Source organism: Mesitornis unicolor, unplaced genomic scaffold (genome assembly GCF_000695765.1).
Source record: "Mesitornis unicolor isolate BGI_N332 unplaced genomic scaffold, ASM69576v1 scaffold4719, whole genome shotgun sequence".
Lineage (NCBI taxonomy): Eukaryota > Metazoa > Chordata > Aves > Mesitornithiformes > Mesitornithidae > Mesitornis > Mesitornis unicolor.
In genome coordinates this window covers 9461-26283 of record NW_010209105.1, presented here as the reverse complement: position 1 = coordinate 26283, position 16823 = coordinate 9461, and the positions used below count along the sequence as shown (strand labels likewise).

Here is a 16823-nt window from a genome sequence, read left to right as displayed (position 1 = left end):
TTCCCTACAAATGTTTCAGAAGATCAGAAATGAAAAATACCAAACCTTCCTGCCTAATTTGAATAATTTCCGTTGTTTTCAGCTCACTCTCAAACAGCAGTCCCAGCAAAGACGCAGTCAAAGGAGGAGTGAAAGCGAGTGAACGGTGGAAGGCGGCTTTATTTCCCTAAATGTAAACAAACTAAAATAAAGATTACTGAGAAACTACGAATGAGTATTTGTTTTAAGACAGAATTCAGCTGTTTCCCCTCCTTGTTCAAATAAAGGGTATAGCCACACTAAAGAAACATTGAATCATAAACTCCCTAACATCCATTACAGCAGGAGACAGTAATTATATACAGCAGGAAAGCTTTTAACAGACGAAGTAAAAGCTTTAGCTACCCACAAAAACCAAAGCTGTTGGAAGGGGCTACATTCTTACCCTGAGATGCTGGGCAACAGGGAATCAGCCAAGTCAGAGAGCACTTGCTAAAGAATAACTGCTTGTGACGTGTTTCCAAGTGGTGTCCACTGCTCCCCTCTCCAGGGGCAGCTGTCCTGTGTGGAATTAAGTGTGTACGTAGATATCTACACGACACGAGAGTTGGGAACTGCTTGCCTTACAACTCTACCTCCCTATACACCTCTAATATTAAAAATGTCTTTTGTACAAAGTCCAAGCTTGTCCGTTCCTCTGCAGTCAAGGAGCAGAGGCGTTCAGTCCTTCCTCCTCTTTTTGGTCTCGTGCTCATGTTCTTTAGGGCGGCTGCTGTCCGATGGCCGTTTAGAACCACCGTGTTGCTTGGCTTCTTCCAGAAACTTGTCCAAACCAAATGGATCCTCCTCAAACTGAACTGGTCCATCTCTGCCCCTGCCCCTGGTGTTACGATCCGAGTTGGAGAACTCTTTGTCAGGAACAAACCTGCAAGAGAAGAGGCGATACTCAGTTGACTGTAACTTCACAGTACTTGCTAAGAATACTTCTTACCTTTATTTTCTTACCTATTGGTCTTTATCCGAGCCTCTAGATCATCTCCATACATGTCCTTATCCACATTTTTGCTTGGCCTGTAGATGTTTTGAGCCATATCCTTGCCACTTCTCCAAGGCTGGTCATAAACATTGTAAATCTCATCCTCTCCTCCAGCAAAGCCACTGTCCATACCCTGCGAAGAATAAGGAACAGCAGTGTAACACCGAGTCTGCAATGCAAACTTCAGCTCATTTATTTTAACATCAAGATACACTGATGACATCACACAGATATACAGAGGTGACACTGCGATTTACCAATGATTTCAAGTGAATCCAAGCACTTCACTAGGATATGAGCGGGTTTGGGTCTGGAATTAAGTCCAGAAAACACGACAAGCATTACAAGCCTCAGTCAGGCCCACTTCTGCTCTTCCAGAGAGCAACAGGAAGGATTGCAGCCCATTCACATTTCAGAGTAACGGATCATTTCAGTCTGCCCTGCAAGTACAGCTGTCTGGAACAGCCAAACACGGCCAGACAGAACTGTGTGTAATTCAGAATTTCTGGCAAACATGATTTAAGCTGATCCAAGTCACACAGAGGTTTATGTAACCCGTGAAAGCAGAAGTGGTCTGCTTGTTCACTTTTGATTCTTCTGCCTGCAAGTCTTTCATAGGAGACTTGAAAAAGAATGATTGACAAGCTGTGGGTCTGTTCAGGGACTCTGTGAAGCCTAATCTACTTTTTAATCTCTGAATAGTATAACATTCAGGGAAAATAAATGTTGCTGTTAACTGTCTGTATATCTTCAGAAGGATTTTTAACAGAAGCAATAATGGAAACAAAGTACTTACTTGCTTCTCTCTCAAAGCAGGTTTCCCTCATTCGGTCAGTGTATTTGTACAAAAGAAAATAAGCTCACTGCAGCTTGAAGGCAAACCAGCTTATTTCTCCTCACAGAAAAACCGCAGCAGACACACTTGAATCCAGTTATGGATTCAGAATATTCAACTTCTGTTGCATCAGGTATGGATAAAGGGGATCAACAGTTTCCTAGCCAGTTATGTAGAGACCTCTTTCCGAGTGCATCCACACCACCCATGAGAACAGGATCTCTTTAGTGTTCCAGCCATACCCAGGAAAAGGAGAAGCACGTTCCCATAGAAAGCTACACAGCTGTGAAAAGGCATTTTTACCTTGCTCTGGTTGAACAGCCTCTGGTCGTATTGGACTTCATTGGATGGCCTGGGGTTGGGTACCCCTAGGGCAATAACTTCACTGATATCTCTGTTCTCATTTCTCTGCAGCTTTGACCTGAATTACAAAGGAGGTTTTATTAGGTCAGTAAACTGTATTTGTTGACATGCTGAACTGCAACCTGAGCCCGTAGTAGTTGCTAACAATTTGCTTCAGGAGCCTGATTTTGACTGTTGCCCTTCCTTGCTAGGTAACATTTAAAATTTGTCCTCTGGCAAAGAAAACACTTGGAAAAGTTATGTTCAGCTGGGCATGACGTTTAAATTTGCTTTCTGCAGTTTACATCAAGACGACTTGGTCTGAAATGTCATATTTATTTTTTGCAAGAACCAGTGTAATTATATTTGAAAAAGCCTGAACAATCTAATTTTAAGATACTAGAGATTTTAAGCCTCCAGAAACCATTCGTGCTCAGAAACCTCACTGGCTTGGGCAAACAAGATACTTCAGCCTACACTCACAAATCTAAGCTTACTTCAAATGAACACCTTCAAGTAACAAAGCCACTAACGATATTCTCGTCTCACTGAAATTAGAAGACTAAAGGTTTCAACCTTTGCTGTCAACATGTTAATTAAATCTGAACATACTGAAGTTCTGCTAAAGAAAACAAAGACCCAAAGCCAACAACTCCCTCTTTCCTTCCTTCATCTGGAGAAATCTAAATTCAGAAGACAGTACTGCAGTACTTGAACACAGCAATACCATTTCACACAAGGTAAAATTCAGGCACTCACATCAAGCAAAAGGAGAAAGCCCAGTGTGACCTTCCCTAGTGGGGAAGCCAGTGCCAGTACAGCAATAAAGCAGCTTTCTCCTGTGACTCACCTTTTGTCAGGAGCTGCCCTGGAAAGATTTCTGTCGTGCTGTCTCTCTTTGCGCCGGTCATGTCTGATTTCATCTCTTTCTCTAGCTTCGCCATCCTCTGAATAAATGCAAGATTGCTCATTACAGACAAATATTTGAAGTTTGAATTAATTATGCCCCAGACGTTGACACAGTGATTCAATGAGCTATTCTTTTGCAGGAGGGAAGTGACTCTTAGCACTATTCAAAATGTTACATTTTAAACAAACCAAACACATAAAAAGCCACAGCTTTCTTGTGCCCCAAGAAATTAACTGTCCTTGACAACAGTTAAAGCAGACAGATCTAACAACTCTGTTTTCTCAACTTTTAAGAGCTTAGAATACTCGTCCACCTAGGAATTAATATTCTAAACCACCCACACATCATCATATCATACTTTTAAGTGTAAAAATACTGTTCAAATACGCAGGCATCTTAATACCTTGAAGAACGTTTTGTGACTCAGTATCACAGAATCACTCCGGTTGGAAGGGAGTCTCTAATCCAACCTCCTGCTGAGAGCAAAATCAATGCTGAATTTAAACCAGGCTGCTTAGGGTTTTGCCCACTCAGCTGGGTGAAGCCTCCAGGGACAGAAGTTGCCCAGGGAGGCTGGCAACCCATTCCCACTGCTTGTTGTCTTCATGGTGAAAGTTTTCCTCCTTATTCTTAGTTGGAACCTTCTGCTTCAATGTTTGACCACTGCCTCATTTTTCCACTGTGCAGCTTCGAGAAGAGCCCAATGATCTCCTTGTAGGTATGGGAAAGCTTCCATTAGCTTCCCCCAAAGCCGTATCTTCTGGCAAAACAAGCTTTCTTCTCCCAGCATCTCTTATGGTGAAGATGCTTTAGCTCCCTGACCATTCTGATGGCCCTTCATTGAATTCACGACCATTTACCCTCACACCTGGGGACTGGTAACTCCACCCAGTATTCCAGATGCAGTCTAACACCAGTAAAAGGAAAGGGTTACTTCCCTTGGCCGACTCCTGTAGAAGCAGCTCCTGTAGTACACCCTTAGCATTATTTCTGCCTGGGAACACTGCTGGCTTATGTTTAGCAAATTGTCCACTAGGACTCAGGTCCTTTTCAGGAGTGGCTCTCCAGCCAGCCAGTCCCCAGCCTGTTGGGAAGAGGTCAGTTCCTCCCAGCTGCAGGATTTGGCATTATATGACCATATCATCCACCTTTTAATAATAATGAGTGATTATAACTGCTCTGTAAGTTCAGCATCTTGATCTCCGAAATGTCACGTCAATCATTATCGCAATGGTTATGATTCAGTTAAGTTAGCAGTTTTGGGCCTAGTGGCCAACAGAACTACAGTTCTGCAAGACCAGTTATAATGACACAAGAGACAGAACATTGCATTTACCATCTTTGAAAACTTAAAGATGGTTCAGTTTTTACAAACACAGTTGCTACTCATCTGCAACAAGCCTTTTCTAAAAATAAACAGTAAATAAATAATTAGAACGGTCCATGAAAGCTATTACTTGCACAGAGCCATGAACAACTCAAATTCCCAACAACGTCCTTAACCTCCATACACCGACATATTGCTGTGAGGTTCAAATTCAGATCCCATCAAACCAGCCAGTGAATTAACCGAATTAACTGGCCCATCAAGACACGAAGAACAGATGCCATGCTTAGAAATTAAACTTGATATTTAGGTATTGTAAGTTCTCATGTTATTTCTCCAAACCCTTGCTTCAGAGCCTGCTAAAAAACCCCAACCCAATAGTATCTTAGTAACAAAGAGAAATGTACCTTTTTCAACATGGGTTTTTATCCCTGCTCTTCTCTCCCTGGCTTTCTGAGCCATTTCTCGGAGCTTTTCCTCGTGTTTCTCCTTTTCTTTCTGAGCCATCTTCCTCTCCACCTGGGCTCGCATCTCCACAGCCTCACGAGCCTGTGCACATAAGACATAGTTGGAATGACAGAAGCTAACATCTAGGATGCAAGCAGATCTTTTGTCAGGGAGTTAGCCAGTAAGAAGGGCAGGAATCAAGCCCCAGAGATGAAGTTCAAAGCCAGACAGCCACAGCAGTTAGAGCCTAGAAACAAGACCCATGACTTCCAATAATTCAACCCACACTGAGCCACTGATTCAGAGATACTGGGGATAAGACCTTATGTCTTATGTTGGCCAAGAGCAGGCCAAATCAAAAAGCTATAGCCTATTTGCAGCTGATTTTCCCAAGGAAATAAACATACAAAGAAGGTAAAACCACATGGAGCAAAAGAGTTTAAACAACCACCTGACCTTTCTGTCAGCTATGTAGAGAGCCTCAGCAAGCTTGGCAAAGTTTTCATTAATGTGAACAGTCTGCAATCCTCTGCCATCTGCAGCCAGACGCTTGTCTAACGGAATGGTGTAACCCTACAGAGGAAACAGAGAGGCGGGTAATCACAGAAACGAACATAATGTGTAACGACAAACAAATGTCGCATTAACGCTGTAATAAATATTACATTTATTGTGTAAGAAAACAAAAATAAACACAGAGCTCACAACCCATCATTAATACGCCTCCATGGACCTCCTTTATACACACTTCAAATCCATACCAGGTAATACTGAGCTCCTCTCCAATTCCACACTCCCCCAAAACTGAATCACAATTTCCCTTCAAGTTACATCTTGGTAAGAATGAGTGGGTTTGATCTATAAGGTCCATTGTTTGCTTTGTGTTAAGAACTACAGGAAACAGCTTTCCCAGCCTCTGAGCCGTTTTACCGTTTGTGCTTAAAAATCATTTTCCCTAAACTGTTTTTATACCTGTTAAGAAGTTAGCTGGTTCCAAATGAGAAGGGGAAAAGCTGCCAGCAAAAGCAAGATACTAAATTGCCGATTTTGCCCTCAAAAGCTGAAACCCAAAAGTATTTATAGATGATCTTTTGAGATTTTTAAGAGAGCTCTACAAAATTTTTCCTTTGGTTTTAGCATCTGTAACCTAAAATTTGATCTACTAATCACTGTCGGTCCCAGTTATACAGCTGTGTTGGGGTAGAAAAAAATAACGTTGAAACATGCAGCTCTTCCTTCCTCCATCTGAAGAGGCTGCCTCGCAACGGCAGCTTGCTAAGTCTGAGAACTATTAGACCAGTTACTGCCTCAAATTATAAACTCTCCTTTTTTTCTGAACATAAACTTGCCAACTGATAAAAATCAGTTATTTATATAAAAGGGACAGGACATACCTGCTCAAACAACAAATAAGGACACCTAAGCTAACCAGTGGTGAAAATTCATTAGTGAAAGAATGCAACGCAGGGAACTTTCCAGAAATTCAGACTGCAGTATTAAAAAGAGACACGCTTGGTTCTCTATGAATTACCCTTCCCTTTTTCAGTCTATGTGGCTTTACTCTGTGAGCTCCAGAGACTCTGGGTTCAGACTCCACATACTGCATTATTATGAGGATTTTAACTAAAGCCATTTATTTTCCTTTCAAAATGCATAATCTCTCCATGAAGTGATATTCTCTCTCAGTCCTACACCCCTGTCAATTTGACACACCAGGTACGCCAAAGAGACAAAAACCGACCTGTACCATCGTGTATTCTCCATGCTGGAAGCAGCCAGTTTACCCAACTCCAGCAGTTTAAAACCAACATTATTCAAGCTTAAATCATTCACAGAAGTCTTCCAGCAGGGTGCAACATCAGAAAGGTGAATTTATGACAACTTAATTACCTTTGCATTTTTCCAGTTTGAAATGCATGGAGGAATTTTCCACTCTTGCTGCTCCTTCACAGTCATCTGATTTGAGAGAAGAAGCAAAGTAATCCTTAGGTTTACAGCAAAAGGAAATACGGTTTTCTGTCTTAAAGGCACCTATGAAACTACTGAAATAAATTAGAGTACAAATTTCAGGACACTGCTACAAAAAACCCAACACAAAGCAGCAATAAGATGTTAATTCCTGTACTGTAGCTTTGCTAACACTGAATAAAGTCAAAAGCCCCCTCAAAAGACCGCACCAGGCACCAACTTCATCACTTACCATCACATCAAAAGAACAATAAAGAGAAGGTGCACAGAAATGAACCAGATCAAAGCAGAATTTGAGAACCACTCTAGAACTCAGAACTATTCAAAACAGCTCTGGCATTTCATACCTTTCTACTAGGAGAGTGCATCACAGGTGCTGGAGGAGAAGGCGGCCCACGAGGAATCTTCTTGTTAATCCTGACCAATTAAGACAGCAGATACAATCAGTACGTTGCATATGGAAATACACTACAAAATCTATTATTTGCCATGAAGAAGTTCTGAATAGTTACTTGAATCTCGGAGGCTCCATAGGGTCCTTCTGCATTTCCACCATCCGAATAACTCTCTGTTTTGCTCCAGAGTTGAAGGCAACACCTTGCTGGGATGGGGTGTACCTGAGTAAAACAATCAAAGCACTCAGTTGTCTGCATGCTGCTGGATACTGCTTTCCCACCTCTATTTTCACTCAGTTCACTGCTCTAGCTGCATCTTCATTTCATCCACACAAGTTTAAGACTTCTCCACTGTGAACACCAGCAGCAGGTAACTGCACAGGGGATACTGCACTGAACACAGAGAATCAAGTACATCAGACAGAGTCTATCTTCACAGGGCTACATTCTCCTCATTCAACCTAGACCCCAACGTAGAAGAAACAAACTAACAGAGCACACAGAGCACGTGACAATACTCTTCACCTGTGTCTGTGTATCCCTGGTAACTATTTACTGGTTAAGAACCACGTTCACATTTTTCAGAATTCACCTCAGCCCAAGTCTAACCCTACCATAGAATTTTGTTGTGTTTGCAGCAGAAAATCATCATAAACGAGTATAATATAAATAACCCTACTAGTAATTCCCGTTCTTTCTGGCTGCTCATTTGATATTGGGGAAGAACCTTGTTTTATGCCGTTTCTTGGTTTGAAACTCCCAGCAAAGACTCTGCTTTCAGGACAGCATCATTCATAGTGCTCCCTGACAAACCTGTATTTTGTAACTCAAATAACCACTCCACAACGTGCCACAGCTCATGACATATTTTAACACCCTTCAAACTAGGTTATCATTAGTGAGTTGATTCAAAATACATAAGGCATTTTCGTATTATTTTCAGAAGAAATTGATCTCGGAAATTCAAGGCATATCCTAACTTTAATCACTGTCATAAATAACATCACACACACACCAGCACCACATACCGAATGTACTGTGCAGGGGCTAGTTTGTCAGCTGCTCGAACTGGCATGGCTGCTGCAACTTTTTGAGAGACTGATTTCTCCAAGGCTGCTCTTGTCTTCTCTGTTATCTGAAGACAAAAGTACCACAGGATGCATCTCACCACATAAGCAAGACATACAGTAGACCTCTGATAACTAAGCTCATCAGTGCATACAGTACCTCTCTAATCGCCTCCTCATCTGGTCTTTGCAGTTCAGGATCGTCCACATTCATGACCTCTTTTGGCACGAGATCTGTGTATTTGCTGTAAATAACCTGAAAGACGTTATATTTTATTAGTGCTGGCGAGCAGGAATAGATGTGCATATTTCAAATGAAATTTCAGTCCTAGATTATACTTTAGGTGCTAACTGAATCTTGTCTACAACTCTAAATATATTACAATCACATATTCTTCAATGACTCCCATAGAACAAGAATATGCTCTGGACCCCATTTTACAGATGGAACAATCAAAAAAAGAAGCAATTTGATTAAATATAATTATGTAAATCACTCTCAGAGCTGGCATTCGACACCAGTTTCCTGCTTCCCTTTCCTACTCTCTTCTTTTTGCAGGCTCCTCAAGACAGAAAAATCCACAAATCCACATTTGTAGTTCTGTTTTTAAGGATTACTTAAGGATTTGATACAAGCCTTTTTTAGCATCTACTTTTTTTTCACCTCATTATGTTTGCTATGTTCTTGAAATAAAGAAATGCTACACAAATTTGTTCTTTACACTCTCATATGGGTCCTTCTGTCTCCACAGAACATGCTGTCACTAGCTTTAAGCCCCCATTTTCAATATAAGGAAAGAACACCATTAGATGGCTACAGGGAAAAATTTATTACGTCGCATTAATGTTTCACATTTGTCCAACAAAATAACATCAGAAAGTCTTAGTTCGGAGGGTTAAAAGTCACTACAACTATTATGTCAAGTTCATTATAAAGTGCATGTCCAACTGTGAAAATGACCTTTAGCCTCAGCATTAATTTGTGACACAAGAGCCATTTACTGCCTCTCATCTTTCACTCCTAAAATTTTAATCCTCTGAATTAGTTTCAATAATATCCTAGCTCCTCAGATCCTGAATGAAGGACATCTGAAGAGCAGTGCTCCTCTAAGGTAATTAACTCTAAGTTCAAGTGTCTTGCTGCATGAAGACCAAAGCACGCTGTAAGAGCTCAGAGGATCCCAGCAGTCAAAACTGAAAAGTAAAATGAAAAAAAAAAAATCTAAGTGGTGCTTGAAAAACTTCAGTACACTGAGGTACAAATGAGTTACACGAACAAGTTAAACCCTAAAATATTGCATGCAAGTGGCAAGCTGCATTAATGTGGAAGAAATTCATCATATGGATTAAACTAGCCTGAAAATACCACAATTTTTGTCTCCATCAAAAACTTGATACACCTGCATGTTCTAATTGCAGTACACAGGCAAATAAAGATGTTGCACTCTGTTGTTTTTTTAAGTATTGGCCTTACTTTAACAGCAATGTTGACACATTTTATCAATCTAAGATAAATAGGACACTGGGGCTGTTTGATATTGTATGCCCAGTCAGTACCATTTTTCAGCTCTGAAATTTAAAAAGAAGCATCAGTCTGTTTTTCAGGTGTTTAATTTTGATTGCTAGTGAAAAGCAGAATCTCCTTCTAGGCATAAATGAAACACTCAATTTTTGGTACAGCCAGACGATTCCTTCTCTGGCTGGGGGGCAGCCTTAACAGGCAGCAATTAGAAATCTGCATGCCACTGCCATCTGAAGGAGAACAGTTTTACCTAAGCGGTTGTGTAAGATAACTCATGGTAGGATTTAGACATCAATCACATTCAGACTTTCATAAGACACCTGATAGAGGCACGTGTCTTGACAGAAAATTCTTAATTTCTACTTTATTCTATAGATCCAGAGCAGCTCCATACAGTGCTCACCAATCCTCATCAATCCTAGGTGTAAACCGAGAAGCTGCCATCGAGCATCGCAGAATGAACTCCTTTCTTGTCCAAGAATGGTTACCCCATATAAAGCACCTAACATTGTAAGTCATTACAGTTACCTGGTTGGAAGCCTGGCACACGCACCAGAGACAAAAATAGGTGATAAGCTCTCAAACCAAGCTCTACCACAAAGGTAAATACATTATGAGTAAAGAGTATTTTTGGTTATTTTAGTTATATTCACATTCTCTTGATCTGTTCCATCACCATGACAGGAGCTCCTTCAACAGTGGCACTACTCTCTCTTGTGAATGTTATTTGAATTCACAATCATGAGGAAAAAAGATGTAGGTAAGATTTGCAGTTCTTTTTTTCTCCTTTAATGTCTAAGCTGCAGCCTTGGGCCACTAAGACGAAATCCAACTCCTGCACAGAAAAACTATCCTTGCCAGAACCTCACAGTTCCATTCCTTGATTTCACTCTCTCTCTTGTCTTAATAAAAACACAGGAGGCAATTACATGTCCTTATTTTCCTAATAAGGGGACAGAGCATCGCTCCCACCAAATTACAGATGCATTATTTTAGCCTGGCTTTTAGTCATGTGAGTAGAGAAAGCAGTGGAAGACTCAATAGCAGCACAGGACCTAACCACGTGGGTAATGCTGGAAGCCCTTCATGTAGACAACCAGGTGGAACTCCATCCTCAGACCCATAAGGTCCTGCAACCAGGTTCATTGACACTATCCAGCATTTTGTGTCTAGCAGTTCTGAACTGAAGGCTTGTCAAACTATCTCATTTGTGTCAGCATTTTTCAAGGAAAATTCTCTGAAGCGACTATTTTTTTAAATATCTAAGGGAACAGGTGCAAGAGAGATGAACCACTGCAGTAGCAGAAACTGCTGACAAGCCACCTAGATATAGGGCCCGAGTGATGGAACTGCTGCCTCTACAAGGCGGCAGAATATTAAATTCAACTTCAAAAAACCCATAAAGTGTAGCAAAAGCAAAATTTGCTTCTTAACTCAGACCAAACAAGTATCTCACAGGATAGGATCAGAAACTCCATCTCATTTCTGGCAGGCTGCTAAGCTTTCTCTTAGCTCTTAATATCTGCCCTGGTTTTGCTGGGATAGAATCACAGAATCAATTTTCTATTCAGGAAAGCTGCATTTCTAAGACTACAGTATTTCATTTCATGGGAATAAAGTTGATAAAACACTTTGGTTTCGTTTCAGCTGGCTCTGGTGTGTAGGCTGTCATTGTGAGCAAAGTCTTATCAGTTTTGAGTCTGGCAGGTGCAGAACCTGGGGGGAGAGAAAACCAGTGCAGCTGACCCCAAGCTGGCAAACAAAATTACTCCATGCCATAAAGGTCACACTCACTATAAACCGGAGAGTTTGCTGAGGATGACCCTCCCTTCCTTGATGGCTGCCATCCCGGGAGGGTCTTATCTGTTCTACTTCAGAGGCCTACTCTCCCAGCTCATTGTAACCACCACGGTATCGGCTGAGTACAACTCTGTGTACTTTATATTAATACTGTTCTACACTGTACTATCTCACAGAAAATATTCCACATTATTCAACTCAACACAGATCACTGAAGATCTCTTGAACCACAATACCTCATTTTTAACCTCAGCATTATCATCCAGCTGGATGGAGTCAGAACCAAGCTGATCCAGAAGACAGAGTTTAGGGTTAGGAAACCCTAATTAGAGAACAATTAGAGTTCTACAGAATCCAATTTTGGAAAAGCCACTCATCTCTTCCAACCTGGTAAGTATAGCCATAAAATGAGAATGTTACTGCTTCTTTATAGATGCCATACGGAAAGTTGAATGGTACAGATCTCCATGAATCAAATATGACAAATGTTAACAGCTTAAATTTAGTATTTTAAGTATTTAAGTATTTTCCTAACTCTGAGCCAAATAAGGCACAGTACAAGATTAGTAGTTTTTGCCTAAAGCCTACTATAATGTCTAGTTCAAGTATATGTAGATCCCTACCTGAACAGTTCTTACATGAATGTTAAATCTAATCCTCCAGGTAGGCAAAGATGTATTTAACAAGTCATAAAAATTAGGGTTAAACTATACTCCCCCCCCTTCTTATTCACCCTGTAGCTTCCTCAAAATCAGTACAATTAACTCTTGCCTACTTATCTGCTCCAAGTTGTTTTTTCATGCTTTGGCATAAGTGAGATTTCTATTTGACAACAGCCAGAACCTTCAAATATTAAGTTAGTAAGACATGAGATGTAGTTTTCTGAAAGCCGAACTTGTTTAGCCTTCACTGGAAAGCTCTCTAACAAAAGCTGCTAAGCTATCAGTAAGTTTTGTGTAAACACTCTCATCATTTTTGCCTTACCTTTTAATTACACAACAGAGAAGATCACATAGTGATCCTGGTCAAAATGCCCATGTCTGTCTGTACGGTGGTGCAACACCAGCCATCACTGTTCACATTGCAGTTACAGTGGGCTGGGACAATCTGGCACTTTCTGATCTTGCTGACTGAGTCAGCGAGTTGAGACAATCTGGCATCTTGTCCTGGTATAAATACATTGAGTTGGGATGATCAGGCACTCCCTAACCACAACTGGAACTCCCGCTGCCTGAGAAATGCACCAGAGACCCCTCCTGTCTGGATCATAGGCCCACTCTGAAAGTTGCCAAAATCATCTGACAAGAACTGTGGCAACAGCAGCAAAGTACTGACCAAAGCCAATTATCTCAGACCCCATAAACAGTGACCCTATGGGAGATCCTTTGAGCTCTCCTGGACTGCAGTGGGCTGTGACTAGCACCTTCCTTGAGCTAGGATGCCTCTCAGGCACAAACTCCTCAAGGCTATCTGCCAACAGCCAGCAAAAGGCCAGGGCAAAGTCAGTCCTTCACAAGGCTCAATTATCACCCCTTGGGGACTGTCAATGCATTGTGAGTATTTGCTCTAAACTTGAGGAGAGGGAAATGCTAACTACAGACTACTCTCTCACATCTGTCCCTCTATATACACATTTGCCTATAAGAGTGTGGATATCTACATTTCTCTGGATCCAAGTATTTGTTTGCATGCTCTGTACATACATACATAGATAAGATAGATTTATGATACCTTGTAGTAAGTTTGAGTCAAACCATCAAATCTGTAATTAAGTTGCTGCTTTACTTATAATTTATTTATCTGAATCACCTTGTAAATATCAAATTGGTTTTTGATTAAGTACTGCTACAATTACCTCACACTTTCAATAAACCTTAAATTGCTACTGAATCAACCATGTGAATACCTCATCCACAACAGTCTGACTTTAAGAAAACAGGACTGTACCTCAGGGAGGGAATCCATTTGTCTAATGCCAGACCAAGGACTTAGAGACCACGTATATGCAATGTGTACATACAGCTTTCCCAGGCATGCAAGCCAGGCTGCATATCTGAAGAAATATTACCTTGTCCTTTGATTGCCCTTGTCGAGCAATTGCATCGTATTTTATTTTTCCTTCTGCATCCACCTGAACAGCCAAAGCATTGGACATTTTCTTCTTTCGGCCCATATCCAATGGATACTGGGCCACATGGATTTCTGGGAAAGCACCCCCATCTCCAAAATCCTACAGGAAAGAAAAAGTAGTGAATGTCTGAAACACAAAATCATGGTAAAACATTTGCAGGGATGGGGAACGGAATGAAGTAGTGGAGAGATTTTAACAAAATGAAACATTGTCAGAATACTCAAGTAACTTTATTGTAGCTGTTCAGAGAGCAATGGACTCCAGGACTTACACTTCGTGAAAGAAAAGACACTGAAGTGCACAGACACCTTGCAGTAACTACTCCCTGCACACAGTCTTCCCCTGGATGTCTCACATTCAACAATAAGTTACAGAATCAACATTAAAGTATTAGGCAGAACAAAAGTCAGTCATTCCTCAAACTTTTTTGTGCATAACTCTTGATCTCTCAAGAACAGATATTGTCTTCTTCAATTATGGCGTTTCAGAGCCACTGCACAAAGGTTATACTTTGGAAATATCTACCACTCTTTAAGAATATGGATTTGTTCATGAGGCAGAAAGGAGGTTTTAAACATCTTTTTTGAGATGCATATCCTTTTGTGGCCCAGTGACCCTGGAAACTCTTTGAAAACCTTCACCTGACTTTTTGTTAACACTTGAAAAGAATGAACGCTAGAATATTAACTTTAATAATCAACAGTGTAGGGAGGGAACTGAAATGAAGGTATAATTCTTAATGTCATATGCTTTATTAAATGCTGAACCTACAGAAAAACGTTCTACTTTAGAGAACCCCTGGAACTATTTGAAGTCACCTTACCTAGCGCTAATGGATCACAATGGTAGTGATCACACATGAGACACTATTAAAACCTCAGTAGCATGCCTTGTCCCACAGGCCCTGGCTTCTGGCTCAGCAGAGCAGGTCTCAGATTTTGTCACATACCATTCAAAATCTGCAAGGTTTTCAGGCTCAGCAAGAAACTGTACTAAAACCATTTTGCAATCAGAGCTTTGCATCTGTATTTTCCCTTCTAACATTTCCAGTTGAAATTACATTAAGCTGGCAAGGATTACGGCTAAGTAACACATCATCTTCCAGAACCCTTTTGCCAGTGACGTGCTTTAACCATTAATATCTTGGCAATTTTTTAAGTTTCCTTCCACCTCGACCAATTTTCTCCCCCACTGACAGCTATCTTTGGTTACGCTAAGACCAGAATACACATCAGTGTTCTGTTCTCTGATATACACATGTTCACTCATTCCAGCTATAATCTGAAACATGTATATGACAGAGAAACAACATAGATGCCTTTCTCAGAGGATCCTTGCCTTCACAGACTGTAAGCTGAAAGGATCATAGACCTATTTCCATATTCCAATATAACGATCTCTGATTGGAAGAATCCTTATAACATCCTGTTTACCATCAAATCTTTAAAGTAATCTCATGGATTAGAACAATTTCCTCCAACCCAAGAGGAGGAATATCCATCCTCCAACAGGTCGGATGGATATTCTGCATGTGGCAAGGCTCTGTACAACTCCGTGCTACACTCAAGATGCTCAAGAGTTTATTTCTACTCCAGAAAATACACTTTTTTCTGCATTAGCAGACACACTACTACAGTTTGAAGTTAAATACCTACCTCTAGCACCCGTGGTATCCATCCTTTCCGGTAACCGTATGGGGGAGGTTCCCTTCGTGATGAGACCAGCGCAGTCTGCCTAGATCTTTGAGCTCTTGCTCTTTCTTCTAGTTCTAGCTGGTCTTGAGACAGCTGGGTTGGAGCTGGTAAAAAACTGCACATCCATAGACAGCCACCAAAAAAAGACAGACAGCAAAAGTTAATTCTGATAACTTCACTCAATGACACTCAACTATGCTTGAAGCTACTACTACATTATTAATTTCTCTACAATCACTTCATACAGGTTGAGAAACAACTTAAGAAATTTAAGTATTGTGCTCACAAACCAGGCAGCAGTAACTTCTGAGATTACAGGGGGAAAACAGCGTGCACTTTCTCAGCATTCTGTAAAATCCCTATAAAACCTGATGCAAAATTAATCCACGTTCCCATTTTGTTTGAACAGGACTGTGTGACAATGCTCAGTCTCCAAGAGGAAGTTCACACACCACGGTGTATTCTTTCCACCACTCCGGAGCAGAAAAAGGAAACATGCCCTTAGTCCCAACGCCGCCTCCTTCCTTTCTCTCAAGGCAAACGCCCATCAGAAGATCTGTCAACAAGCTCCCCCCTTAACGCCAGATACCTCCCGGCCAAAGTAATTTACTCGAAACGCGATTTCTTGACTTCCCAATTTTCAGCTCGTCTGGACTACGGGGCCCTTTTACGGTCTTGTCAAGGAAGCGCCCACCTCCGAGAAAGTCGGAGCAGACCACTGGCGCTGCACTCCCGAGGCTTGCGAGAGCCGCCGCAGCTGGTAACAAAGACCTCTCGTTCTCCCTCACGGTAAGGAAACCGCAACAAAACCCCCAGGGATCCCATCACCTCCCGCCAAGGCGGAGGAGCTCCTTCTTCCGGCAGAAAACACGCAAGGAAGGCAGAGTCCCGAACCAGCAGCAGTACAAAACACCTCCTCCCACCAAGGCAGGACAAAGCAGGGCAGGGTAGCTCCCCTAGCTGCCTCTCGGCCCTCGCCGCCTTCCCCCCGGCCGCGGCCCGGCCTCCTCACCGGCCGGCGGGCCTAGCACCAAGAATAGGCCGCGGCCCTGCAGCGGCCTCCCCGAGACCGACGTCTCTAGTCGGCCGGAGCCTCGCACAGCGGCTGGAAAGCCAGAGACAGCCCGGAACAAGCAGTCACCCGAACCAGCCAGGACGAGGAGAGCCGGACCCACCTGGTGAGCGCCATCTTGCCGCCTCCGTCGTCTTCTCAGGAGCCAGGACGCGAGCCAGAGGAAGGGGCGGTGAGAGCGGCGCGCATGCGCCCTGCCCCGCAGAGGCCGCTGGGAACTGTAGTCCAGAGGACGTCACAGTCGGCGTGCTGTGCGCATGCGTGCTGTGCGCAACGCGGGGCGGGAGGAGCTGGTCCA

General features: G+C 42.0%; 2 protein-coding genes across 2 annotated transcripts in view; one reads left to right on the top strand and one right to left on the bottom strand.

Moving 5' to 3' along the window:
* SLIRP (SRA stem-loop interacting RNA binding protein) overlaps window positions 1-142 on the top strand; it is a gene marked incomplete at its 5' end in the record, with an annotated part of 3678 nt that extends 3536 nt beyond the window's left edge. Inside the window, one exon of the mRNA XM_010192758.1 lies at window positions 83-142. Within this exon, the coding sequence (XP_010191060.1) occupies window positions 83-142 (60 nt within the window). The remainder of the gene's footprint in view (window positions 1-82) is intronic.
* Window positions 143-566: 424 nt separating this feature from the next.
* SNW1 (SNW domain containing 1) lies at window positions 567-16671 on the bottom strand. Its single transcript, XM_010192757.1, has 14 exons — window positions 16629-16671; window positions 15415-15568; window positions 13697-13858; window positions 8467-8562; window positions 8268-8374; window positions 7357-7461; window positions 7192-7261; window positions 6767-6832; window positions 5333-5449; window positions 4837-4978; window positions 3043-3139; window positions 2154-2271; window positions 985-1148; window positions 567-904 (listed from the first exon to the last, which is right to left on the bottom strand). Exons 1-14 carry the CDS (start codon window positions 16640-16642, stop codon window positions 700-702), a joined length of 1617 nt encoding a protein of 538 aa, XP_010191059.1. The 5' UTR covers window positions 16643-16671; the 3' UTR covers window positions 567-699.
* Between the last annotated feature and the right edge of the window lie 152 nt (window positions 16672-16823).

Excerpts from the sequence above, each read along its gene's own strand:
- SNW1 (XM_010192757.1), bottom strand. Across the intron at positions 6,833-7,191 it reads TGCACTCTCCTAGTAGAAAG|ATGACTGTGAAGGAGCAGCA; the intron begins GTATGAAATGCC and ends CTCTCAAATCAG. Across the intron at positions 5,450-6,766 it reads CAAACTGGAAAAATGCAAAG|GGTTACACCATTCCGTTAGA; the intron begins GTAATTAAGTTG and ends TTTCCTCTGTAG.